Here is a 26,518-nt window from a genome sequence, read left to right on the forward strand (position 1 = left end):
GATCTGGCAACCCTAGAGTAGGAGGAGTTTGCAAAGCACATTTCATTTGCGTGAAAGCGTCATGGCCTTCTTTTGTCCAAATTATTTTGTCATGTGCTGTGAGATTCTTACCGTGGATCAAAGATGACAATGGCTGTTCCATTTGTGAGTAGTTAGGTATGAAAGACCGACAGTATGAACACATTCCTAGAAAGGACATCATCTGTTTTTTAGTGTTTGGTTGAGGCAACGAAACAATTGAAGCGATTCTTTTGGGGGAGAGAGTCTTACCTTCTCCTGAAATGTCATGGCCAAGAAAATGAACGTTTTGTGTTACAAACTGTAACTTTGAGAGACTGGCCTTGTGGCCTTCCTGTGCTAGGTGCTGTAGCAGCTTTAATGTATCCTTCTGACACTGTGCCTGAGTAGGAGCTGCGATAAGGCAGTCGTCGACATACTGAAGTAGGGCAGAGCCTGGTGAGAGAGTTAGACTTTCTAAACTTTCCCTAAGAGCGTCATTGTAGATTGTTGGTGATTCTGTATACCCCTGACACAGCCGTGTGAAGGTGTAAGGTTTCCCATTGAAGTTAAAGGCGAACCAAAATTGAGAATCTTTGTCGACTGGGACACTGAAAAAAGCATTTGACAGGTCAACAACAGAAAACCATTTAGCATCAGGTGGAATCTGAGCTAGAATAGTATATGGATTAGGCACATTCGGGGCGCGTGCATGGACTGAAGCATTTACTGCTTTCAGATCCTGCACAAAACGCCACTCAGTGGGTTTGTCTTTGTCTCTGATCTTTTTCACAGGAAAAATTGGTGTTCTTACTGGCGAATCCGGACATGGAACGATCACTCCTGCTTTCAGGAGTGATTCAAACACTGGTGTAATACCGTCAATGGCCTCCTGTCGCAGAGGATATTGGTGTTTGTGGGGTCGGAAGTCAGAGCGTGGAGTAATGACGACCGGTTGGCAGTTGTTGATCAAACCCACGTCATATTTGTGCGCCGCCCAGAGTGTCTGTGGAACAGAGGCAAGAGCGGGAGAAATAGAGACAGCGTTAGAGACGAACGTTTTAGCTTTGTTGTTGTGTTCATAAAAAACATAGACAGAATGTGAAGCTGCCGTCAGGAGAACACAAAAACCACGATGGTACCCAGTCGACTTTGAGCGTAACACGAGTGGATCATTTGTTGATTCCCAGTCAGTGAGCGCTTCGCATTGTGCCACGAACGGTCATTTTTGGTTAAAGGCTCTGGTCTCTGGTCTCTCTGGTCTCTCTGTCCACTTTCCACTGTCATGTGAAATAACTTCTCTGACTCACGTAATTATTCCGAAGATCTAGGGGGGCTCACCCATATCCCTGGCAGAGGCCGCTAAGGTAGTTAAAAACTGGTGGCAACTGGTGGCAACTGGTGGCAACTGGTGGCAACTGGTGGCAACTGGTGGCAACTGGTGGCAACTGGTGGCAACTGGTGGCAAGGCGCCGGGGGTGGATGAGATCCGCCCTGAGATGCTGAAAGCGCTGGACATGGTTGGGCTGTCTTGGCTGACACGCCTCTTCAATGTTGCATGGGGGTCGGGATCAGTGCCCATGGACAACCACAACTTCAGAGGAAGAAGAGTCTCCTCAACCTGTTTTCCAACAACAGCAGTCATTACAGCACCACAGGTTTGTATGTTATCTCAATATTTAGTTTGAAGCAAAAATATTTTAGAAATAAATAATCAGACAAAGAAATGTGACGAAGGTTTTTATATTGTCTGCATCACAGCTCTCTTCTCTGTGATTAGACATTGTGCAAAGAGAGGAATAAGTTCATTAGGGTGATAAGTATATTCACTGATACTATATGTGATATAGTCTTGATCGGGTTTATATAATGGTTGGAAGTTCACTTTATTCATCACATCAATGCACATTTCTGCTGATTGAGTGTGTTGAAGCTTACATTGTTACTGTCAAAAAACTGACTTGAGACACGTTGGCAGTTGATCAGCTGGAGGCAGTGAGGTTCAGCTGAAGCCTGATCGTCACAATGAAATGAGATTTTGTTTTGCTTCCAGCCGACAAAGTCTTTGTCATTTGTATGTCGCAGTTTTTCAATAAACAATACAGTCAGCAATACCTGTAATTCCTTATCCACGTTGACTTTCCACTAGCTGCTGCGTAATCAAGGGGACAGACTGCTAAGACCCAATCAAGTAGTGACCGTGGGAGTCTGCACCTTTGTTTTCAAAGGTCTCCGTTTCTGCCCGTCCAGACTCAAATGGAAAAATAAATCAATTTAAACATAAAAGTAATTTGGGGATGTATCCTGATGAATTCATGTCCAGTCTCAAAAGATACTTTCAGTCACCAGCGTGTGATTCCTGCTGATGGGGCTGGTTTTTGACCTGTGTTTTTTATTTGTGCCTTTGAGTTGTGTGCATTGTCGGTCATTATGTCGTTATGTCATTATGTCGGTATTTTGTGACTTGTGATGTTAATCTACCTGTTCTGGTCTGTGCACTTCTCAAACGTAAATGTGCTTTTACGGTACATACATGTGTTATTGACGTTGAGGGTCTACGAGGTGAAGGGGCGGGAGTAGTGGCGTACCTCGGTATCTCTTTTCACGCTGCTACCAGGAGTAGTCAAGGTCTATAACTTCCAATTCCAACTCATAGCAGCTCTCAGCGCTTTCATGGTGGTGGCCATTTGAACTCTCCATTCCTCAGTAAGTGTCAACATTGGATCACTTGCTGTTGTGTCAGTGATGATACGATTTTGAGTGTAACATAAATGCTGTATCGTTCAGGTGCTGGGTCATTTGGTGTGTTCTCCTGTGTTTTGGACGGAGTGGAGCGACAACAGAGCCACAGAGCTGTCTACAGGTCTAAACATATCAACACACACAAACTAATTGTGACATTTCCAAATAAACCCATGAGATAATAATCTGTACATGTTTTAGGTTTGTGCCCCGTCATGCAGACGAGCTGTACCTAGAGTCAGATGATCCGGTGTTAATGCTGAACCAGTCGGAGGACCTGTGGTGTCAGGGTTACAACATGAGGACTGGAGCTACCGGCATCTTCCCTGCTTTCTACGCTGTCAGGCTGGCTAAAGATATGAACCAAGGTACACTGCAAACAACTGTAATGAAAAAATAGAACAGCACTACCATCAACAACATCTCATAATTATCGTTTATTTTTTCTCCTTTGTTGTCGCAGTCCAGAAAGATGGCTGGATAGACCAGTTCCTGGTGCAATTCCTGGGTTCAGTTCAGGTCCCAATCCACAAAGGCAACGATATGCTCTGTGCTGCCATGCAGAAGGTACATACCGACACTGAGCAACAGACGCTAACCATTCAATCTGATCAGCAGCGTTGGAGTGATCGACTAGTTCACTTCCAGGTTGAGTATTTAGCGAGCGGGCTTCAGAGACGTAGCGTCTGAAGATGGCTCAACTTTCCCCACAAATTTGAACCATTTTCCAAGTAAGTATCGCTTGGTACAAATGTCTTTTATAAAGTAAATGCTCAATCCTGCCTGGACATGTTCTCATTTACCATTTGTAGCTATACCTACGAAAATAAATGTAATTGGTATATCTCATGAAATCAATCTGTATTTATTCCATGTAATCACAAAAAGGGATGTACCGGTATTAGGAGTGACAAACACTGTGTGGGGAGGAGGTCAGGGTGGACAGATGGGTGAAACAGCAGTTTGTATGGCAGACTGCGGTTCTTGTCCCTGTAACCAGAAGTCACAATATTGATTTATTTGTCACGTAGTTATTTTAATCCAAACGCCGAGTTATTAGTCATGTAACTTCCGTACAGTTATTTTAACACAAACCACAATGTTGCCTAAACCTAACGAAGTTGTATCCTGTGAAGACGGAGGTTTGTATTGTCAGCAGTAACCAGCTTCATCTTACATGAGTTCCTGGACATTCTTGGAAAATGCATGAAAACTGAGGAACGACTCTTTGTAAGATATAAGATCAGATACGATAATCCTTTATTAGTGCCACAGTGGGGGATTTACAATACGAACCATTGTATGAGGACACGTTGAACAGGACAACCGAAAACTACCGAACTGACAAGACGACGAGCATGAAGCTGACTGCGTTAGCCGAGAGCTACGGGGAACTCTGCCCAACCCTCCACCTACATCTGCCTTCTGCAGCCTGATTCTACATGTGCAGCCACAGGTGGGCCGAGGCTGACCAATCAACCAAATGAAAACTTTAAAGTGTGAAATTTCATTCATCTCTGTCTCAACCTATTGCAGAGGGTGTAGGGAGAAATCTCAAAGCCAAGACAAATAAAACCAAAACTATGTGAGATTTGGGTGAATTGACCCTTTAACTGATTTAAATTCAGTGTGTTATAAATGTGGAACGCTGTGCCTGTTGCAGCTGGAATCATTGTGTTTCCTTCACTGGCTCCAAATCTTTATCAAGAACATGAGAGCACACTGAAAGCTCCAGAGACACGCTCTTTCCTCTCACCTCATGTCTTTTACTGTGCAGCAGCTTTGCCCTCTTTGTGAAAAAAGAGTCAAATAATTGTATTGATTTCTCATTGTTGCAACACAAGTAGGAGTTCGGAATAATGAGTAGGGGAATAATTCATCTCTTGCTATATTCAGCACAGAGTGGAACAATACAAACTTCCAGTGGCTGTTGAGCTGACGGCTGAGGTGCTGCTGGACTCAGTGCTGCTGCTGGACTCAGTGCTGCTGCTGGACTCAGTGCTGCTGCTGGACTCAGTACTGCTGCTGGACTCAGTGCTGCTGCTGGACTCAGTGCTGCTGCTGGACTCAGTGCTGCTGCTGGACTCAGTGCTGCTGCTGGACTCAGTACTGCTACTGGACTCAGTGCTGCTGCTGGACTCAGTGCTGCTGCTGGACTCAGTACTGCTGCTGGACTCAGTGCTGCTGGTGGACTCAGTGCTGCTGGTGGACTCAGTGCTGCTGGTGGACTCAGTGCTGCTGCTGGACTCAGTACTGCTACTGGACTCAGTGCTGCTGCTGGACTCAGTGCTGCTGGTGGACTCAGTGCTGCTGCTGGACTCAGTGCTGCTACTGGACTCAGTACTGCTGCTGGACTCAGTGCTGCTGCTGGACTCAGTGCTGCTGCTGGACTCAGTGCTGCTGCTGGACTCAGTGCTGCTGCTGGACTCAGTACTGCTACTGGACTCAGTGCTGCTGCTGGACTCAGTGCTGCTGCTGGACTCAGTACTGCTGCTGGACTCAGTGCTGCTGGTGGACTCAGTGCTGCTGGTGGACTCAGTGCTGCTGGTGGACTCAGTGCTGCTGCTGGACTCAGTACTGCTACTGGACTCAGTGCTGCTGCTGGACTCAGTGCTGCTGGTGGACTCAGTGCTGCTGGTGGACTCAGTGCTGCTGCTGGACTCAGTACTGCTACTGGACTCAGTGCTGCTGCTGGACTCAGTGCTGCTGCTGGACTCAGTGCTGCTGCTGGACTCAGTGCTGCTGCTGGACTCAGTGCTGCTGGTGGACTCAGTGCTGCTGCTGGACTCAGTGCTGCTGCTGGACTCAGTGCTGCTGGTGCTGGACTCAGTGCTGCTGCTGAACTCAGTGCTGCTGCTGCTGGACTCAGTGCTGCTGCTGGACTCAGTGCTGCTGCTGGACTCAGTGCTGCTGGTGGACTCAGTGCTGCTGCTGGACTCAGTGCTGCTGCTGGACTCAGTGCTGCTGCTGGACTCAGTGCTGCTGCTGCTGGACTCAGTGCTGCTGCTGGACTCAGTGCTGCTGCTGCTGGACTCAGTGCTGCTGCTGGACTCAGTGCTGCTGCTGGACTCAGTGCTGCTGGTGGACTCAGTGCTGCTGCTGGACTCAGTGCTGCTGCTGGACTCAGTGCTGCTGCTGGACTCACTGCTGCTGCTGGACTCAGTGCTGCTGCTGAACTCAGTGCTGCTGCTGGACTCAGTGCTGCTGCTGGACTCAGTGCTGCTGCTGGACTCAGTGCTGCTGCTGCTGGACTCAGTGCTGCTGCTGGACTCAGTGCTGCTGGTGGACTCAGTGCTGCTGCTGGACTCAGTGCTGCTGCTGGACTCAGTACTGCTGCTGGACTCAGTGCTGCTGCTGCTGGACTCAGTGCTGCTGCTGGACTCAGTACTGCTGCTGGACTCAGTGCTGCTGCTGCTGGACTCAGTGCTGCTGCTGGACTCAGTGCTGCTGCTGGACTCAGTGCTGCTGCTGCTGGACTCAGTGCTGCTGCTGGACTCAGTGCTGCTGCTGGACTCAGTGCTGCTGCTGCTGGACTCAGTGCTGCTGCTGGACTCAGTGCTGCTGCTGGACTCAGTACTGCTGCTGGACTCAGTGCTGCTGCTGGACTCAGTACTGCTGCTGCTGGACTCAGTGCTGCTGCTGGACTCAGTACTGCTGCTGGACTCAGTGCTGCTGCTGCTGGACTCAGTGCTGCTGCTGGACTCAGTACTGCTGCTGGACTCAGTGCTGCTGCTGCTGGACTCAGTGCTGCTGCTGGACTCAGTACTGCTGCTGGACTCAGTACTGCTGCTGCTGGACTCAGTACTGCTGCTGCTGGACTCAGTACTGCTGCTGGACTCAGTGCTGGTGCTGCTGGACTCAGTACTGCTGCTGGACTCAGTGCTGCTGCTGGACTCAGTACTGCTGCTGCTGGACTCAGTACTGCTGCTGGACTCAGTGCTGGTGCTGGACTCAGTACTGCTGCTGGACTCAGTACTGCTGCTGGACTCAGTACTGCTGCTGCTGGACTCAGTGCTGCTGCTGGACTCAGTACTGCTGCTGGACTCAGTGCTGCTGCTGGACTCAGTACTGCTGCTGCTGGACTCAGTGCTGCTGCTGGACTCAGTGCTGCTGCTGGTCTCAGTGCTGCTGCTGGACTCAGTGCTGCTGCTGCTGGACTCAGTGCTGCTGCTGGACTCAGTGCTGCTGCTGGACTCAGTACTGCTGCTGGACTCAGTGCTGCTGCTGCTGGACTCAGTGCTGCTGCTGGACTCAGTACTGCTGCTGGACTCAGTACTGCTGCTGGACTCAGTGCTGCTGCTGGACTCAGTGCTGCTGCTGCTGAACTCAGTGCTGCTGCTGGACTCAGTGCTGCTGCTGGACTCAGTACTGCTGCTGGACTCAGTACTGCTGCTGGACTCAGTACTGCTGCTGGACTCAGTGCTGCTGCTGCTGAACTCAGTGCTGCTGCTGGACTCAGTGCTGCTGCTGGACTCAGTGCTGCTGCTGGACTCAGTACTGCTGCTGGACTCAGTGCTGCTGCTGGACTCAGTGCTGCTGCTGGACTCAGTACTGGTGGTGCTGGACTCAGTGCTGCTGCTGCTGGACTCAGTGCTGCTGCTGCTGAACTCAGTGCTGCTGCTGGACTCAGTGCTGCTGGTGCTGAACTCAGTGCTGCTGCTGGACTCAGTGCTGCTGCTGGACTCAGTACTGCTGCTGGACTCAGTACTGCTGCTGGACTCAGTGCTGCTGCTGGACTCAGTGCTGCTGCTGCTGGACTCAGTGCTGCTGCTGGACTCAGTGCTGCTGCTGGACTCAGTGCTGCTGCTGCTGGACTCAGTGCTGCTGCTGCTGAACTCAGTGCTGCTGCTGGACTCAGTGCTGCTGCTGGACTCAGTGCTGCTGCTGGACTCAGTGCTGCTGGTGCTGGACTCAGTACTGCTGCTGGACTCAGTACTGCTGCTGGACTCAGTACTGGTGGTGCTGGACTCAGTGCTGCTGGTGCTGGACTCAGTGCTGCTGCTGGACTCAGTACTGCTGCTGGGCTCAGTGCTGCTGCTGGACTCAGTACTGGTGGTGCTGGACTCAGTGCTGCTGCTGGACTCAGTACTGCTGCTGGACTCAGTGCTGCTGCTGGACTCAGTACTGGTGGTGCTGGACTCAGTGCTGCTGGTGCTGGACTCAGTGCTGCTGCTGGACTCAGTACTGCTGCTGGGCTCAGTGCTGCTGGTGCTGGACTCAGTGCTGCTGGTGCTGGACTCAGTGCTGCTGCTGGACTCAGTGCTGCTGCTGGTCTCAGTGCTGCTGGTGCTGGACTCAGTGCTGCTGCTGGACTCAGTGCTGCTGCTGGACTCAGTACTGCTGCTGGACTCAGTGCTGCTGCTGGACTCAGTACTGCTGCTGGACTCAGTGCTGCTGCTGGACTCAGTACTGCTGCTGCTGGACTCAGTGCTGCTGCTGGACTCAGTGCTGCTGCTGGTCTCAGTGCTGCTGCTGGACTCAGTGCTGCTGCTGGACTCAGTACTGCTGCTGCTGGACTCAGTGCTGCTGCTGGACTCAGTACTGCTGCTGGACTCAGTACTGCTGGTGCTGGACTCAGTACTGCTGCTGGACTCAGTGCTGCTGCTGGACTCAGTACTGGTGGTGCTGGACTCAGTGCTGCTGGTGCTGGACTCAGTGCTGCTGCTGGACTCAGTACTGGTGCTGGGCTCAGTGCTGCTGGTGCTGGACTCAGTGCTGCTGGTGCTGGACTCAGTGTTGCTGCTGGGCTCAGTGCTGCTGCTGGACTCAGTGCTGCTGCTGGACTCAGTACTGCTGCTGGACTCAGTGCTGCTGCTGGACTCAGTACTGGTGGTGCTGGACTCAGTGCTGCTGGTGCTGGACTCAGTGCTGCTGCTGGACTCAGTACTGCTGCTGGGCTCAGTGCTGCTGGTGCTGGACTCAGTGCTGCTGGTGCTGGACTCAGTGCTGCTGCTGGACTCAGTGCTGCTGCTGGTCTCAGTGCTGCTGGTGCTGGACTCAGTGCTGCTGCTGGACTCAGTGCTGCTGCTGGACTCAGTACTGCTGCTGGACTCAGTGCTGCTGCTGGACTCAGTACTGCTGCTGGACTCAGTGCTGCTGCTGGACTCAGTACTGCTGCTGCTGGACTCAGTGCTGCTGCTGGACTCAGTGCTGCTGCTGGTCTCAGTGCTGCTGCTGGACTCAGTGCTGCTGCTGGACTCAGTACTGCTGCTGCTGGACTCAGTGCTGCTGCTGGACTCAGTACTGCTGCTGGACTCAGTACTGCTGGTGCTGGACTCAGTACTGCTGCTGGACTCAGTGCTGCTGTTGGACTCAGTACTGGTGGTGCTGGACTCAGTGCTGCTGGTGCTGGACTCAGTGCTGCTGCTGGACTCAGTACTGGTGCTGGGCTCAGTGCTGCTGGTGCTGGACTCAGTGCTGCTGGTGCTGGACTCAGTGTTGCTGCTGGGCTCAGTGCTGCTGGTGCTGGACTCAGTGCTGCTGCTGGACTCAGTACTGCTGCTGGACTCAGTGCTGCTGCTGGACTCAGTGCTGCTGGTGCTGGACTCAGTGCTGCTGCTGGGCTCAGTGCTGCTGGTGCTGGACTCAGTGCTGCTGGTGCTGGACTCAGTGCTGCTGCTGGACTCAGTGCTGCTGCTGGACTCAGTACTGCTGCTGGACTCAGTGCTGCTGCTGCTGGACTCAGTGCTGCTGCTGCTGGACTCAGTGCTGCTGCTGGACTCAGTGCTGCTGCTGGACTCAGTGCTGCTGCTGCTGGACTCAGTGCTGCTGCTGCTGAACTCAGTGCTGCTGCTGGACTCAGTGCTGCTGCTGGACTCAGTGCTGCTGCTGGACTCAGTGCTGCTGGTGCTGGACTCAGTACTGCTGCTGGACTCAGTACTGCTGCTGGACTCAGTACTGGTGGTGCTGGACTCAGTGCTGCTGGTGCTGGACTCAGTGCTGCTGCTGGACTCAGTACTGCTGCTGGGCTCAGTGCTGCTGCTGGACTCAGTACTGGTGGTGCTGGACTCAGTGCTGCTGCTGGACTCAGTACTGCTGCTGGACTCAGTGCTGCTGCTGGACTCAGTACTGGTGGTGCTGGACTCAGTGCTGCTGGTGCTGGACTCAGTGCTGCTGCTGGACTCAGTACTGCTGCTGGGCTCAGTGCTGCTGGTGCTGGACTCAGTGCTGCTGGTGCTGGACTCAGTGCTGCTGCTGGACTCAGTGCTGCTGCTGGTCTCAGTGCTGCTGGTGCTGGACTCAGTGCTGCTGCTGGACTCAGTGCTGCTGCTGGACTCAGTACTGCTGCTGGACTCAGTGCTGCTGCTGGACTCAGTACTGCTGCTGGACTCAGTGCTGCTGCTGGACTCAGTACTGCTGCTGCTGGACTCAGTGCTGCTGCTGGACTCAGTGCTGCTGCTGGTCTCAGTGCTGCTGCTGGACTCAGTGCTGCTGCTGGACTCAGTACTGCTGCTGCTGGACTCAGTGCTGCTGCTGGACTCAGTACTGCTGCTGGACTCAGTACTGCTGGTGCTGGACTCAGTACTGCTGCTGGACTCAGTGCTGCTGCTGGACTCAGTACTGGTGGTGCTGGACTCAGTGCTGCTGGTGCTGGACTCAGTGCTGCTGCTGGACTCAGTACTGGTGCTGGGCTCAGTGCTGCTGGTGCTGGACTCAGTGCTGCTGGTGCTGGACTCAGTGTTGCTGCTGGGCTCAGTGCTGCTGCTGGACTCAGTGCTGCTGCTGGACTCAGTACTGCTGCTGGACTCAGTGCTGCTGCTGGACTCAGTACTGGTGGTGCTGGACTCAGTGCTGCTGGTGCTGGACTCAGTGCTGCTGCTGGACTCAGTACTGCTGCTGGGCTCAGTGCTGCTGGTGCTGGACTCAGTGCTGCTGGTGCTGGACTCAGTGCTGCTGCTGGACTCAGTGCTGCTGCTGGTCTCAGTGCTGCTGGTGCTGGACTCAGTGCTGCTGCTGGACTCAGTGCTGCTGCTGGACTCAGTACTGCTGCTGGACTCAGTGCTGCTGCTGGACTCAGTACTGCTGCTGGACTCAGTGCTGCTGCTGGACTCAGTACTGCTGCTGCTGGACTCAGTGCTGCTGCTGGACTCAGTGCTGCTGCTGGTCTCAGTGCTGCTGCTGGACTCAGTGCTGCTGCTGGACTCAGTACTGCTGCTGCTGGACTCAGTGCTGCTGCTGGACTCAGTACTGCTGCTGGACTCAGTACTGCTGGTGCTGGACTCAGTACTGCTGCTGGACTCAGTGCTGCTGTTGGACTCAGTACTGGTGGTGCTGGACTCAGTGCTGCTGGTGCTGGACTCAGTGCTGCTGCTGGACTCAGTACTGGTGCTGGGCTCAGTGCTGCTGGTGCTGGACTCAGTGCTGCTGGTGCTGGACTCAGTGTTGCTGCTGGGCTCAGTGCTGCTGGTGCTGGACTCAGTGCTGCTGCTGGACTCAGTACTGCTGCTGGACTCAGTGCTGCTGCTGGACTCAGTGCTGCTGGTGCTGGACTCAGTGCTGCTGCTGGGCTCAGTGCTGCTGGTGCTGGACTCAGTGCTGCTGGTGCTGGACTCAGTGCTGCTGCTGGACTCAGTGCTGCTGCTGGACTCAGTACTGCTGCTGGACTCAGTGCTGCTGCTGCTGGACTCAGTGCTGCTGCTGGACTCAGTGCTGCTGCTGGACTCAGTGCTGCTGGTGCTGGACTCAGTACTGCTGCTGGACTCAGTACTGCTGCTGGACTCAATGCTGCTGCTGCTGGACTCAGTGCTGCTGCTGGACTCAGTGCTGCTGCTGGACTCAGTACTGCTGCTGGACTCAGTGCTGCTGCTGCTGGACTCAGTGCTGCTGCTGGACTCAGTACTGCTGCTGGACTCAGTACTGCTGCTGCTGGACTCAGTGCTGCTGCTGGACTCAGTGCTGCTGCTGGACTCAGTGCTGGTGGTGCTGGACTCAGTGCTGCTGCTGGACTCAGTACTGCTGCTGGACTCAGTACTGCTGCTGGACTCAGTACTGGTGGTGCTGGACTCAGTGCTGCTGGTGCTGGACTCAGTGCTGCTGCTGGACTCAGTACTGCTGCTGGGCTCAGTGCTGCTGCTGGACTCAGTACTGGTGGTGCTGGACTCAGTGCTGCTGCTGGACTCAGTACTGCTGCTGGACTCAGTGCTGCTGCTGGACTCAGTACTGGTGGTGCTGGACTCAGTGCTGCTGGTGCTGGACTCAGTGCTGCTGCTGGACTCAGTACTGCTGCTGGGCTCAGTGCTGCTGGTGCTGGACTCAGTGCTGCTGCTGGACTCAGTACTGCTGCTGGGCTCAGTGCTGCTGGTGCTGGACTCAGTGCTGCTGGTGCTGGACTCAGTGCTGCTGCTGGACTCAGTGCTGCTGCTGGTCTCAGTGCTGCTGGTGCTGGACTCAGTGCTGCTGCTGGACTCAGTGCTGCTGCTGGACTCAGTACTGCTGCTGGACTCAGTGCTGCTGCTGGACTCAGTACTGCTGCTGCTGGACTCAGTGCTGCTGCTGGTCTCAGTGCTGCTGCTGGACTCAGTGCTGCTGCTGGACTCAGTACTGCTGCTGCTGGACTCAGTGCTGCTGCTGGACTCAGTACTGCTGCTGGACTCAGTACTGCTGGTGCTGGACTCAGTACTGCTGCTGGACTCAGTGCTGCTGCTGGACTCAGTACTGGTGGTGCTGGACTCAGTGCTGCTGGTGCTGGACTCAGTGCTGCTGCTGGACTCAGTACTGGTGCTGGGCTCAGTGCTGCTGGTGCTGGACTCAGTGCTGCTGGTGCTGGACTCAGTGTTGCTGCTGGGCTCAGTGCTGCTGGTGCTGGACTCAGTGCTGCTGCTGGACTCAGTACTGCTGCTGGACTCAGTGCTGCTGCTGGACTCAGTGCTGCTGGTGCTGGACTCAGTGCTGCTGCTGGGCTCAGTGCTGCTGGTGCTGGACTCAGTGCTGCTGGTGCTGGACTCAGTGCTGCTGCTGGACTCAGTACTGCTGCTGGACTCAGTGCTGCTGGTGCTGGACTCAGTGTTGCTGCTGGGCTCAGTGCTGCTGGTGCTTGACTCAGTACTGCTGCTGGACTCAGTGCTGCTGCTGGACTCAGTACTGCTGCTGGACTCAGTACTGCTGCTGGACTCAGTGCTGATGCTGGACTCAGTGCTGCTGCTGCTGGACTCAGTGCTGCTGCTGGACTCAGTACTGCTGCTGGACTCAGTGCTGCTGCTGGACTCAGTGCTGCTGCTGCTGGACTCAGTGCTGCTGCTGGACTCAGTACTGCTGCTGGACTCAGTGCTGCTGCTGGACTCAGTACTGCTGGTGCTGGACTCAGTACTGCTGCTGCTGGACTCAGTGCTGCTGCTGGACTCAGTGCTGCTGCTGGACTCAGTGCTGCTGCTGCTGGACTCAGTGCTGCTGCTGGACTCAGTACTGCTGCTGGACTCAGTACTGGTGGTGCTGGACTCAGTGCTGCTGGTGCTGGACTCAGTGCTGCTGCTGGACTCAGTACTGCTGCTGGACTCAGTACTGCTGCTGGACTCAGTACTGGTGGTGCTGGACTCAGTGCTGCTGGTGCTGGACTCAGTGCTGCTGCTGGACTCAGTACTGCTGCTGGGCTCAGTGCTGCTGCTGGACTCAGTACTGGTGGTGCTGGACTCAGTGCTGCTGCTGGACTCAGTACTGCTGCTGGACTCAGTGCTGCTGCTGGACTCAGTACTGGTGGTGCTGGACTCAGTGCTGCTGGTGCTGGACTCAGTGCTGCTGCTGGACTCAGTACTGCTGCTGGGCTCAGTGCTGCTGGTGCTGGACTCAGTGCTGCTGCTGGACTCAGTACTGCTGCTGGGCTCAGTGCTGCTGGTGCTGGACTCAGTGCTGCTGGTGCTGGACTCAGTGCTGCTGCTGGACTCAGTGCTGCTGCTGGTCTCAGTGCTGCTGGTGCTGGACTCAGTGCTGCTGCTGGACTCAGTGCTGCTGCTGGACTCAGTACTGCTGCTGGACTCAGTGCTGCTGCTGGACTCAGTACTGCTGCTGGTCTCAGTGCTGCTGCTGGACTCAGTGCTGCTGCTGGACTCAGTACTGCTGCTGCTGGACTCAGTGCTGCTGCTGGACTCAGTACTGCTGCTGGACTCAGTACTGCTGGTGCTGGACTCAGTACTGCTGCTGGACTCAGTGCTGCTGCTGGACTCAGTACTGGTGGTGCTGGACTCAGTGCTGCTGGTGCTGGACTCAGTGCTGCTGCTGGACTCAGTACTGGTGCTGGGCTCAGTGCTGCTGGTGCTGGACTCAGTGCTGCTGGTGCTGGACTCAGTGCTGCTGGTGCTGGACTCAGTGTTGCTGCTGGGCTCAGTGCTGCTGGTGCTGGACTCAGTGCTGCTGCTGGACTCAGTACTGCTGCTGGACTCAGTGCTGCTGCTGGACTCAGTGCTGCTGGTGCTGGACTCAGTGCTGCTGCTGGGCTCAGTGCTGCTGGTGCTGGACTCAGTGCTGCTGCTGGACTCAGTACTGCTGCTGGACTCAGTGCTGCTGGTGCTGGACTCAGTGTTGCTGCTGGGCTCAGTGCTGCTGCTGGACTCAGTGCTGCTGCTGCTGGACTCAGTGCTGCTGCTGGACTCAGTGCTGCTGCTGGACTCAGTACTGCTGGTGCTTGACTCAGTACTGCTGCTGGACTCAGTGCTGCTGCTGGACTCAGTGCTGCTGCTGCTGGACTCAGTGCTGCTGCTGGACTCAGTGCTGCTGCTGGACTCAGTGCTGCTGCTGCTGGACTCAGTGCTGCTGCTGGACTCAGTGCTGCTGCTGGACTCAGTGCTGCTGGTGCTTGACTCAGTACTGCTGCTGGACTCAGTGCTGCTGCTGGACTCAGTGCTGCTGCTGCTGGACTCAGTGTTGCTGCTGGGCTCAGTGCTGCTGCTGGACTCAGTGCTGCTGCTGGACTCAGTACTGCTGGTGCTTGACTCAGTACTGCTGCTGGACTCAGTGCTGCTGCTGGACTCAGTGCTGCTGCTGCTGGACTCAGTGTTGCTGCTGGGCTCAGTGCTGCTGCTGGACTCAGTGCTGCTGCTGCTGGACTCAGTGCTGCTGCTGGACTCAGTGCTGCTGCTGGACTCAGTGCTGCTGGTGCTTGACTCAGTACTGCTGCTGGACTCAGTGCTGCTGCTGGACTCAGTACTGCTGCTGGACTCAGTACTGCTGCTGGACTCAGTGCTGCTGCTGGACTCAGTGCTGCTGCTGCTGGACTCAGTGCTGCTGCTGGACTCAGTACTGCTGCTGGACTCAGTGCTGCTGCTGGACTCAGTGCTGCTGCTGGACTCAGTGCTGCTGCTGCTGGACTCAGTACTGGTGCTGTGCTCAGTGCTGCTGGTGCTGGACTCAGTGCTGCTGGTGCTGGACTCAGTGTTGCTGCTGGGCTCAGTGCTGCTGGTGCTGGACTCAGTGCTGCTGCTGGACTCAGTACTGCTGCTGGACTCAGTGCTGCTGCTGGACTCAGTGCTGCTGGTGCTGGACTCAGTGCTGCTGCTGGGCTCAGTGCTGCTGGTGCTGGACTCAGTGTTGCTGCTGGGCTCAGTGCTGCTGGTGCTTGACTCAGTACTGCTGCTGGACTCAGTGCTGCTGCTGGACTCAGTACTGCTGCTGGACTCAGTACTGCTGCTGGACTCAGTGCTGCTGCTGGACTCAGTGCTGCTGCTGCTGGACTCAGTGCTGCTGCTGGACTCAGTACTGCTGCTGGACTCAGTGCTGCTGCTGGACTCAGTGCTGCTGCTGGACTCAGTACTGCTGCTGGACTCAGTGCTGCTGCTGGACTCAGTGCTGCTGCTGCTGGACTCAGTGCTGCTGCTGGACTCAGTACTGCTGCTGGACTCAGTGCTGCTGCTGGACTCAGTACTGCTGCTGCTGGACTCAGTGCTGCTGCTGGACTCAGTGCTGCTGCTGCTGGACTCAGTGCTGCTGCTGGACTCAGTGCTGCTGCTGGACTCAGTACTGCTGCTGGACTCAGTGCTGCTGGTGCTGGACTCAGTGCTGCTGCTGGACTCAGTACTGCTGCTGGACTCAGTACTGCTGCTGGACTCAGTACTGGTGGTGCTGGACTCAGTGCTGCTGGTGCTGGACTCAGTGCTGCTGCTGGACTCAGTACTGCTGCTGGGCTCAGTGCTGCTGCTGGACTCAGTACTGGTGGTGCTGGACTCAGTGCTGCTGCTGGACTCAGTACTGCTGCTGGACTCAGTGCTGCTGCTGGACTCAGTACTGGTGGTGCTGGACTCAGTGCTGCTGGTGCTGGACTCAGTGCTGCTGCTGGACTCAGTACTGCTGCTGGGCTCAGTGCTGCTGGTGCTGGACTCAGTGCTGCTGCTGGACTCAGTACTGCTGCTGGGCTCAGTGCTGCTGGTGCTGGACTCAGTGCTGCTGGTGCTGGACTCAGTGCTGCTGCTGGACTCAGTGCTGCTGCTGGTCTCAGTGCTGCTGGTGCTGGACTCAGTGCTGCTGCTGGACTCAGTGCTGCTGCTGGACTCAGTACTGCTGCTGGACTCAGTGCTGCTGCTGGACTCAGTACTGCTGCTGCTGGACTCAGTGCTGCTGCTGGTCTCAGTGCTGCTGCTGGACTCAGTGCTGCTGCTGGACTCAGTACTGCTGCTGCTGGACTCAGTGCTGCTGCTGGACTCAGTACTGCTGCTGGACTCAGTACTGCTGGTGCTGGACTCAGTACTGCTGCTGGACTCAGTGCTGCTGCTGGACTCAGTACTGGTGGTGCTGGACTCAGTGCTGCTGGTGCTGGACTCAGTGCTGCTGGTGCTGGACTCAGTGTTGCTGCTGGGCTCAGTGCTGCTGGTGCTGGACTCAGTGCTGCTGCTGGACTCAGTACTGCTGCTGGACTCAGTGCTGCTGCTGGACTCAGTGCTGCTGGTGCTGGACTCAGTGCTGCTGCTGGGCTCAGTGCTGCTGGTGCTGGACTCAGTGCTGCTGGTGCTGGACTCAGTGCTGCTGCTGGACTCAGTACTGCTGCTGGACTCAGTGCTGCTGGTGCTGGACTCAGTGTTGCTGCTGGGCTCAGTGCTGCTGGTGCTTGACTCAGTACTGCTGCTGGACTCAGTGCTGCTGCTGGACTCAGTACTGCTGCTGGACTCAGTACTGCTGCTGGACTCAGTGCTGCTGCTGGACTCAGTGCTGCTGCTGCTGGACTCAGTGCTGCTGCTGGACTCAGTACTGCTGCTGGACTCAGTGCTGCTGCTGGACTCAGTGCTGCTGCTGGACTCAGTGCTGCTGCTGCTGGACTCAGTGCTGCTGCTGGACTCAGTACTGCTGCTGGACTCAGTGCTGCTGCTGGACTCAGTGCTGCTGCTGCTGGACTCAGTGCTGCTGCTGGACTCAGTACTGCTGCTGGACTCAGTGCTGCTGCTGGACTCAGTACTGCTGGTGCTGGACTCAGTACTGCTGCTGCTGGACTCAGTGCTGCTGCTGGACTCAGTGCTGCTGCTGCTGGACTCAGTGCTGCTGCTGGACTCAGTGCTGCTGCTGGACTCAGTACTGCTGCTGGACTCAGTGCTGCTGCTGGACTCAGTACTGCTGCTGGACTAAGTGCTGCTGCTGCTGGACTCAGTGCTGCTGCTGGACTCAGTGCTGCTGCTGCTGGACTCAGTGCTGCTGCTGGTCTCAGTACTGCTGCTGGACTCAGTGCTGCTGCTGGACTCAGTGCTGCTGCTGGACTCAGTGCTGCTGCTGCTGGACTCAGTGCTGCTGCTGGACTCAGTACTGCTGCTGGACTCAGTGCTGCTGCTGGACTCAGTGCTGCTGCTGGACTCAGTACTGCTGCTGGACTCAGTGCTGCTGCTGGACTCAGTGCTGCTGCTGGACTCAGTGCTGCTGGTGCTGGACTCAGTGCTGCTGCTGGACTCAGTGCTGCTGCTGGACTCAGTACTGCTGCTGGGCTCAGTGCTGCTGGTGCTGGACTCAGTGCTGCTGCTGGACTCAGTACTGCTGCTGGGCTCAGTGCTGCTGGTGCTGGACTCAGTGCTGCTGGTGCTGGACTCAGTGCTGCTGCTGGACTCAGTGCTGCTGCTGGTCTCAGTGCTGCTGGTGCTGGACTCAGTGCTGCTGCTGGACTCAGTGCTGCTGCTGGACTCAGTACTGCTGCTGGACTCAGTGCTGCTGCTGGACTCAGTACTGCTGCTGGTCTCAGTGCTGCTGCTGGACTCAGTGCTGCTGCTGGACTCAGTACTGCTGCTGCTGGACTCAGTGCTGCTGCTGGACTCAGTACTGCTGCTGGACTCAGTACTGCTGGTGCTGGACTCAGTACTGCTGCTGGACTCAGTGCTGCTGCTGGACTCAGTACTGGTGGTGCTGGACTCAGTGCTGCTGGTGCTGGACTCAGTGCTGCTGCTGGACTCAGTACTGGTGCTGGGCTCAGTGCTGCTGGTGCTGGACTCAGTGCTGCTGGTGCTGGACTCAGTGCTGCTGGTGCTGGACTCAGTGTTGCTGCTGGGCTCAGTGCTGCTGGTGCTGGACTCAGTGCTGCTGCTGGACTCAGTACTGCTGCTGGACTCAGTGCTGCTGCTGGACTCAGTGCTGCTGGTGCTGGACTCAGTGCTGCTGCTGGGCTCAGTGCTGCTGGTGCTGGACTCAGTGCTGCTGCTGGACTCAGTACTGCTGCTGGACTCAGTGCTGCTGGTGCTGGACTCAGTGTTGCTGCTGGGCTCAGTGCTGCTGCTGGACTCAGTGCTGCTGCTGCTGGACTCAGTGCTGCTGCTGGACTCAGTGCTGCTGCTGGACTCAGTACTGCTGGTGCTTGACTCAGTACTGCTGCTGGACTCAGTGCTGCTGCTGGACTCAGTGCTGCTGGTGCTTGACTCAGTACTGCTGCTGGACTCAGTGCTGCTGCTGGACTCAGTACTGCTGCTGGACTCAGTACTGCTGCTGGACTCAGTGCTGCTGCTGGACTCAGTGCTGCTGCTGCTGGACTCAGTGCTGCTGCTGGACTCAGTACTGCTGCTGGACTCAGTGCTGCTGCTGGACTCAGTGCTGCTGCTGGACTCAGTGCTGCTGCTGCTGGACTCAGTACTGGTGCTGTGCTCAGTGCTGCTGGTGCTGGACTCAGTGCTGCTGGTGCTGGACTCAGTGTTGCTGCTGGGCTCAGTGCTGCTGGTGCTGGACTCAGTGCTGCTGCTGGACTCAGTACTGCTGCTGGACTCAGTGCTGCTGCTGGACTCAGTGCTGCTGGTGCTGGACTCAGTGCTGCTGCTGGGCTCAGTGCTGCTGGTGCTGGACTCAGTGTTGCTGCTGGGCTCAGTGCTGCTGGTGCTTGACTCAGTACTGCTGCTGGACTCAGTGCTGCTGCTGGACTCAGTACTGCTGCTGGACTCAGTACTGCTGCTGGACTCAGTGCTGCTGCTGGACTCAGTGCTGCTGCTGCTGGACTCAGTGCTGCTGCTGGACTCAGTACTGCTGCTGGACTCAGTGCTGCTGCTGGACTCAGTGCTGCTGCTGGACTCAGTGCTGCTGCTGCTGGACTCAGTGCTGCTGCTGGACTCAGTACTGCTGCTGGACTCAGTGCTGCTGCTGGACTCAGTGCTGCTGCTGCTGGACTCAGTGCTGCTGCTGGACTCAGTACTGCTGCTGGACTCAGTGCTGCTGCTGGACTCAGTACTGCTGCTGCTGGACTCAGTGCTGCTGCTGCTGGACTCAGTGCTGCTGCTGGACTCAGTGCTGCTGCTGGACTCAGTACTGCTGCTGGACTCAGTGCTGCTGGTGCTGGACTCAGTGCTGCTGCTGGACTCAGTACTGCTGCTGGACTCAGTACTGCTGCTGGACTCAGTACTGGTGGTGCTGGACTCAGTGCTGCTGGTGCTGGACTCAGTGCTGCTGCTGGACTCAGTACTGCTGCTGGGCTCAGTGCTGCTGCTGGACTCAGTACTGGTGGTGCTGGACTCAGTGCTGCTGCTGGACTCAGTACTGCTGCTGGACTCAGTGCTGCTGCTGGACTCAGTACTGGTGGTGCTGGACTCAGTGCTGCTGGTGCTGGACTCAGTGCTGCTGCTGGACTCAGTACTGCTGCTGGGCTCAGTGCTGCTGGTGCTGGACTCAGTGCTGCTGCTGGACTCAGTACTGCTGCTGGGCTCAGTGCTGCTGGTGCTGGACTCAGTGCTGCTGGTGCTGGACTCAGTGCTGCTGCTGGACTCAGTGCTGCTGCTGGTCTCAGTGCTGCTGGTGCTGGACTCAGTGCTGCTGCTGGACTCAGTGCTGCTGCTGGACTCAGTACTGCTGCTGGACTCAGTGCTGCTGCTGGACTCAGTACTGCTGCTGCTGGACTCAGTGCTGCTGCTGGTCTCAGTGCTGCTGCTGGACTCAGTGCTGCTGCTGGACTCAGTACTGCTGCTGCTGGACTCAGTGCTGCTGCTGGACTCAGTACTGCTGCTGGACTCAGTACTGCTGGTGCTGGACTCAGTACTGCTGCTGGACTCAGTGCTGCTGCTGGACTCAGTACTGGTGGTGCTGGACTCAGTGCTGCTGGTGCTGGACTCAGTGCTGCTGGTGCTGGACTCAGTGTTGCTGCTGGGCTCAGTGCTGCTGGTGCTGGACTCAGTGCTGCTGCTGGACTCAGTACTGCTGCTGGACTCAGTGCTGCTGCTGGACTCAGTGCTGCTGGTGCTGGACTCAGTGCTGCTGCTGGGCTCAGTGCTGCTGGTGCTGGACTCAGTGCTGCTGGTGCTGGACTCAGTGCTGCTGCTGGACTCAGTACTGCTGCTGGACTCAGTGCTGCTGGTGCTGGACTCAGTGTTGCTGCTGGGCTCAGTGCTGCTGGTGCTTGACTCAGTACTGCTGCTGGACTCAGTGCTGCTGCTGGACTCAGTACTGCTGCTGGACTCAGTACTGCTGCTGGACTCAGTGCTGCTGCTGGACTCAGTGCTGCTGCTGCTGGACTCAGTGCTGCTGCTGGACTCAGTACTGCTGCTGGACTCAGTGCTGCTGCTGGACTCAGTGCTGCTGCTGGACTCAGTGCTGCTGCTGCTGGACTCAGTGCTGCTGCTGGACTCAGTACTGCTGCTGGACTCAGTGCTGCTGCTGGACTCAGTGCTGCTGCTGCTGGACTCAGTGCTGCTGCTGGACTCAGTACTGCTGCTGGACTCAGTGCTGCTGCTGGACTCAGTACTGCTGGTGCTGGACTCAGTACTGCTGCTGCTGGACTCAGTGCTGCTGCTGGACTCAGTGCTGCTGCTGCTGGACTCAGTGCTGCTGCTGGACTCAGTACTGCTGCTGGACTCAGTGCTGCTGCTGGACTCAGTACTGCTGCTGGACTAAGTGCTGCTGCTGCTGGACTCAGTGCTGCTGCTGGACTCAGTGCTGCTGCTGCTGGACTCAGTGCTGCTGCTGGTCTCAGTACTGCTGCTGGACTCAGTGCTGCTGCTGGACTCAGTGCTGCTGCTGGACTCAGTGCTGCTGCTGCTGGACTCAGTGCTGCTGCTGGACTCAGTACTGCTGCTGGACTCAGTGCTGCTGCTGGACTCAGTGCTGCTGCTGGACTCAGTACTGCTGCTGGACTCAGTGCTGCTGCTGGACTCAGTACTGCTGCTGGACTCAGTGCTGCTGCTGGACTCAGTGCTGCTGCTGGACTCAGTGCTGCTGGTGCTGGACTCAGTGCTGCTGCTGGACTCAGTACTGCTGCTGGACTCAGTGCTGCTGGTGCTGGACTCAGTGCTGCTGCTGGACTCAGTACTGCTGCTGGACTCAGTGCTGCTGGTGCTGGACTCAGTGCTGCTGCTGGACTCAGTACTGCTGCTGGACTCAGTACTGCTGCTGCTGGACTCAGTGCTGCTGCTGGACTCAGTACTGCTGCTGGACTCAGTGCTGCTGCTGGACTCAGTACTGCTGCTGGACTCAGTACTGCTGCTGGACTCAGTGCTGCTGGTGCTGGACTCAGTGCTGCTGCTGGACTCAGTACTGCTGCTGGACTCAGTACTGCTGCTGCTGGACTCAGTGCTGCTGCTGGACTCAGTACTGCTGGTGCTGGACTCAGTGCTGCTGCTGGACTCAGTGCTGCTGCTGGACTCAGTACTGCTGCTGGACTCAGTGCTGCTGCTGGACTCAGTACTGCTGCTGGACTCAGTACTGCTGGTGGACTCAGTGCTGCTGCTGGACTCAGTACTGCTGCTGGACTCAGTGCTGCTGGTGCTGGACTCAGTGCTGCTGCTGGACTCAGTACTGCTGCTGGACTCAGTACTGCTGCTGCTGGACTCAGTGCTGCTGCTGGACTCAGTACTGCTGGTGCTGGACTCAGTGCTGCTGCTGGACTCAGTGCTGCTGCTGCTGGACTCAGTGCTGCTGCTGGACTCAGTACTGCTGGTGCTGGACTCAGTGCTGCTGCTGGACTCAGTGCTGCTGCTGGACTCAGTACTGCTGCTGGACTCAGTGCTGCTGCTGGACTCAGTGCTGCTGCTGGACTCAGTACTGCTGCTGGACTCAGTGCTGCTGTTGGACTCAGTACTGCTGCTGGACTCAGTGCTGCTGCTGGACTCAGTACTGCTGCTGGACTCAGTGCTGCTGCTGGACTCAGTACTGCTGCTGGACTCAGTACTGCTGGTGCTGGACTCAGTGCTGCTGCTGGACTCAGTGCTGCTGGTGCTGGACTCAGTGCTGCTGCTGGACTCAGTACTGCTGCTGGACTCAGTACTGCTGCTGCTGGACTCAGTGCTGCTGCTGGACTCAGTACTGCTGGTGCTGGACTCAGTGCTGCTGCTGGACTCAGTGCTGCTGCTGGACTCAGTACTGCTGCTGGACTCAGTGCTGCTGCTGGACTCAGTACTGCTGCTGGACTCAGTACTGCTGGTGCTGGACTCAGTGCTGCTGCTGGACTCAGTGCTGCTGCTGGACTCAGTACTGCTGCTGGACTCAGTGCTGCTGGTGCTGGACTCAGTGCTGCTGCTGGACTCAGTGCTGCTGCTGGACTCAGTACTGCTGCTGGACTCAGTGCTGCTGCTGGACTCAGTGCTGCTGGTGCTGGACTCAGTGCTGCTGCTGGACTCAGTGCTGCTGCTGGACTCAGTACTGCTGCTGGACTCAGTGCTGCTGCTGGACTCAGTACTGCTGCTGGACTCAGTACTGCTGGTGCTGGACTCAGTACTGCTGCTGGACTCAGTACTGCTGCTGCTGGACTCAGTGCTGCTGCTGGACTCAGTACTGCTGCTGGACTCAGTACTGCTGGTGCTGGACTCAGTGCTGCTGCTGGACTCAGTACTGCTGCTGCTGGACTCAGTGCTGCTGCTGGACTCAGTACTGCTGCTGGACTCAGTACTGCTGCTGGACTCAGTGCTGCTGCTGGACTCAGTACTGCTGCTGGACTCAGTACTGCTGGTGCTGGACTCAGTGCTGCTGCTGGACTCAGTGCTGCTGCTGGGCTCAGTGCTGCTGGTGCTGCACTCAGTGCTGCTGGTGCTGGACTCAGTACTGCTGCTGGACTCAGTGCTGCTGCTGGACTCAGTACTGCTGCTGCTGGACTCAGTGCTGCTGCTGGACTCAGTACTGCTGCTGGACTCAGTACTGCTGCTGCTGGACTCAGTACTGCTGCTGGACTCAGTACTGCTGGTGCTGGACTCAGTGCTGCTGCTGGACTCAGTGCTGCTGCTGGACTCAGTACTGCTGCTGGACTCAGTACTGCTGGTGCTGGACTCAGTGCTGCTGCTGGACTCAGTGCTGCTGCTGGACTCAGTACTGCTGCTGGACTCAGTACTGCTGCTGGACTCAGTGCTGCTGGTGCTGGACTCAGTGCTGCTGCTGGACTCAGTACTGCTGCTGGACTCAGTACTGCTGCTGCTGGACTCAGTGCTGCTGCTGGACTCAGTACTGCTGGTGCTGGACTCAGTGCTGCTGCTGGACTCAGTGCTGCTGCTGGACTCAGTACTGCTGCTGGACTCAGTGCTGCTGCTGGACTCAGTACTGCTGCTGGACTCAGTGCTGCTGCTGGACTCAGTGCTGCTGCTGGACTCAGTACTGCTGCTGGACTCAGTGCTGCTGGTGCTGGACTCAGTGCTGCTGCTGGACTCAGTGCTGCTGCTGTACTCAGTGCTGCTGCTGGACTCAGTACTGCTGCTGGACTCAGTGCTGCTGCTGGACTCAGTGCTGCTGGTGCTGGACTCAGTGCTGCTGCTGGACTCAGTGCTGCTGCTGGACTCAGTACTGCTGCTGGACTCAGTGCTGCTGCTGGACTCAGTACTGCTGCTGGACTCAGTACTGCTGGTGCTGGACTCAGTACTGCTGCTGGACTCAGTACTGCTGCTGCTGGACTCAGTGCTGCTGCTGGACTCAGTACTGCTGCTGGACTCAGTACTGCTGGTGCTGGACTCAGTGCTGCTGCTGGACTCAGTACTGCTGCTGCTGGACTCAGTGCTGCTGCTGGACTCAGTACTGATGCTGGACTCAGTACTGCTGCTGCTGGACTCAGTACTGCTGCTGGGCTCAGTGCTGCTGGTGCTGGACTCAGTGCTGCTGGTGCTGGACTCAGTACTGCTGCTGGACTCAGTGCTGCTGCTGGACTCAGTGCTGCTGCTGGACTCAGTACTGCTGCTGGACTCAGTGCTGCTGCTGGACTCAGTACTGGTGGTGCTGGACTCAGTGCTGCTGGTGCTGGACTCAGTGCTGCTGCTGGACTCAGTGTTGCTGCTGGGCTCAGTGCTGCTGGTGCTGGACTCAGTGCTGCTGGTGCTGGACTCAGTGCTGCTGCTGGACTCAGTACTGCTGCTGGACTCAGTACTGCTGCTGGACTCAGTGCTGCTGCTGGACTCAGTGCTGCTGGTGCTGGACTCAGTGCTGCTGCTGGGCTCAGTGCTGCTGGTGCTGGACTCAGTGCTGCTGGTGCTGGACTCAGTGCTGCTGCTGGACTCAGTACTGCTGCTGGACTCAGTGCTGCTGGTGCTGGACTCAGTGTTGCTGCTGGACTCAGTGTTGCTGCTGGGCTCAGTGCTGCTGGTGCTGGACTCAGTGCTGCTGCTGGACTCAGTACTGCTGCTGGACTCAGTGCTGCTGCTGGACTCAGTGCTGCTGCTGGACTCAGTACTGCTGGTGGGCTCAGTACTGCTGGTGCTGGACTCAGTGCTGGTGCTGGACTCAGTGCTGCTGGTGCTGGACTCAGTACTGCTGCTGGACTCAGTACTGCTGGTGCTGGACTCAGTACTGCTGGTGGGCTCAGTGCTGCTGGTGCTGGACTCAGTACTGCTGGTGGGCTCAGTGCTGCTGGTGCTGGACTCAGTATTGCTGCTGGACTCAGTGCTGCTGCTGGACTCAGTGCTGCTGCTGGACTCAGTACTGGTGGTGCTGGACTCAGTGCTGCTGGTGGACTCAGTACTGCTGCTGGACTCAGTGCTGCTGGTGCTGGACTCAGTGCTGCTGGTGCTGGACTCAGTACTGCTGCTGGACTCAGTACTGCTGGTGCTGGACTCAGTACTGCTGGTGGGCTCAGTGCTGCTGGTGCTGGACTCAGTACTGCTGGTGGGCTCAGTGCTGCTGGTGCTGGACTCAGTATTGCTGCTGGACTCAGTGCTGCTGCTGGACTCAGTGCTGCTGCTGGACTCAGTACTGGTGGTGCTGGACTCAGTGCTGCTGGTGGGCTCAGTGCTGCTGCTGGACTCAGTACTGCTGCTGGACTCAGTACTGCTGCTGGACTCAGTGCTGCTGCTGGACTCAGTACTGGTGGTGCTGGACTCAGTGCTGCTGGTGGACTCAGTACTGCTGCTGGACTCAGTGCTGCTGGTGCTGGACTCAGTGTTGCTGCTGGGCTCAGTGCTGCTGCTGGACTCAGTACTGCTGCTGGACTCAGTGCTGCTGCTGCTGGACTCAGTGCTGCTGCTGGACTCAGTACTGCTGCTGGACTCAGTGCTGCTGCTGGACTCAGTACTGCTGGTGCTGGACTCAGTACTGCTGCTGGACTCAGTGCTGCTGGTGCTGGACTCAGTGCTGCTGCTGGGCTCAGTGCTGCTGCTGCTGGACTCAGTGGTGCTGCTGGACTCAGTACTGCTGCTGGACTCAGTGCTGCTGCTGGACTCAGTGCTGCTGGTGCTGGACTCAGTACTGCTGCTGGACTCAGTACTGCTGCTGCACTCAGTGCTGCTGGTGCTGGACTCAGTGCTGCTGCTGGACTCAGTGCTGCTGGTGCTGGACTCAGTACTGCTGCTGGACTCAGTGCTGCTGCTGGACTCAGTGCTGCTGGTGCTGGACTCAGTACTGCTGCTGGACTCAGTACTGCTGCTGGACTCAGTACTGCTGGTGCTGGACTCAGTGCTGCTGCTGGACTCAGTACTGCTGCTGCTGGACTCAGTACTGCTGCTGGACTCAGTACTGCTGCTGCTGGACTCAGTACTGCTGCTGGACTCAGTACTGCTGCTGCTGGACTCAGTACTGCTGCTGGACTCAGTGCTGCTGGTGCTGGACTCAGTGCTGCTGCTGGACTCAGTACTGCTGCTGGACTCAGTGCTGCTGCTGCTGGACTCAGTGCTGCTGCTGGACTCAGTACTGCTGCTGGACTCAGTGCTGCTGCTGGACTCAGTACTGCTGCTGGACTCAGTGCTGCTGCTGGACTCAGTGCTGCTGCTGGGCTCAGTACTGCTGGTGGGCTCAGTGCTGCTGGTGCTGGACTCAGTGTTGCTGCTGGGCTCAGTGCTGCTGCTGGACTCAGTACTGCTGCTGGACTCAGTGCTGCTGCTGCTGGACTCAGTGCTGCTGCTGGACTCAGTACTGCTGCTGGACTCAGTGCTGCTGCTGGACTCAGTACTGCTGGTGCTGGACTCAGTACTGCTGCTGGACTCAGTGCTGCTGGTGCTGGACTCAGTATTGCTGC

At 56.9% G+C, this 26,518-nt stretch overlaps 1 protein-coding gene across 1 annotated transcript in view; it reads left to right on the forward strand.

The window, feature by feature from the left end:
* Window positions 1-1,555: 1,555 nt before the first annotated feature.
* LOC306776131 (C-Jun-amino-terminal kinase-interacting protein 1-like) overlaps window positions 1,556-26,518 on the forward strand; it is a gene marked incomplete at both ends in the record, with an annotated part of 30,594 nt that continues 5,631 nt past the window's right edge. Inside the window, 4 exons of the mRNA XM_079266732.1 lie at window positions 1,556-1,655; window positions 2,785-2,860; window positions 2,941-3,107; window positions 3,203-3,306. Coding sequence (XP_079122858.1) covers window positions 1,556-1,655; window positions 2,785-2,860; window positions 2,941-3,107; window positions 3,203-3,306 — 447 coding nt within the window. The remainder of the gene's footprint in view (window positions 1,656-2,784; window positions 2,861-2,940; window positions 3,108-3,202; window positions 3,307-26,518) is intronic.

This window comes from Melanostigma gelatinosum (assembly GCF_949748355.1).
Source record: "Melanostigma gelatinosum genome assembly, chromosome: 1".
Classification (NCBI taxonomy): Eukaryota; Metazoa; Chordata; class Actinopteri; order Perciformes; family Zoarcidae; genus Melanostigma; species Melanostigma gelatinosum.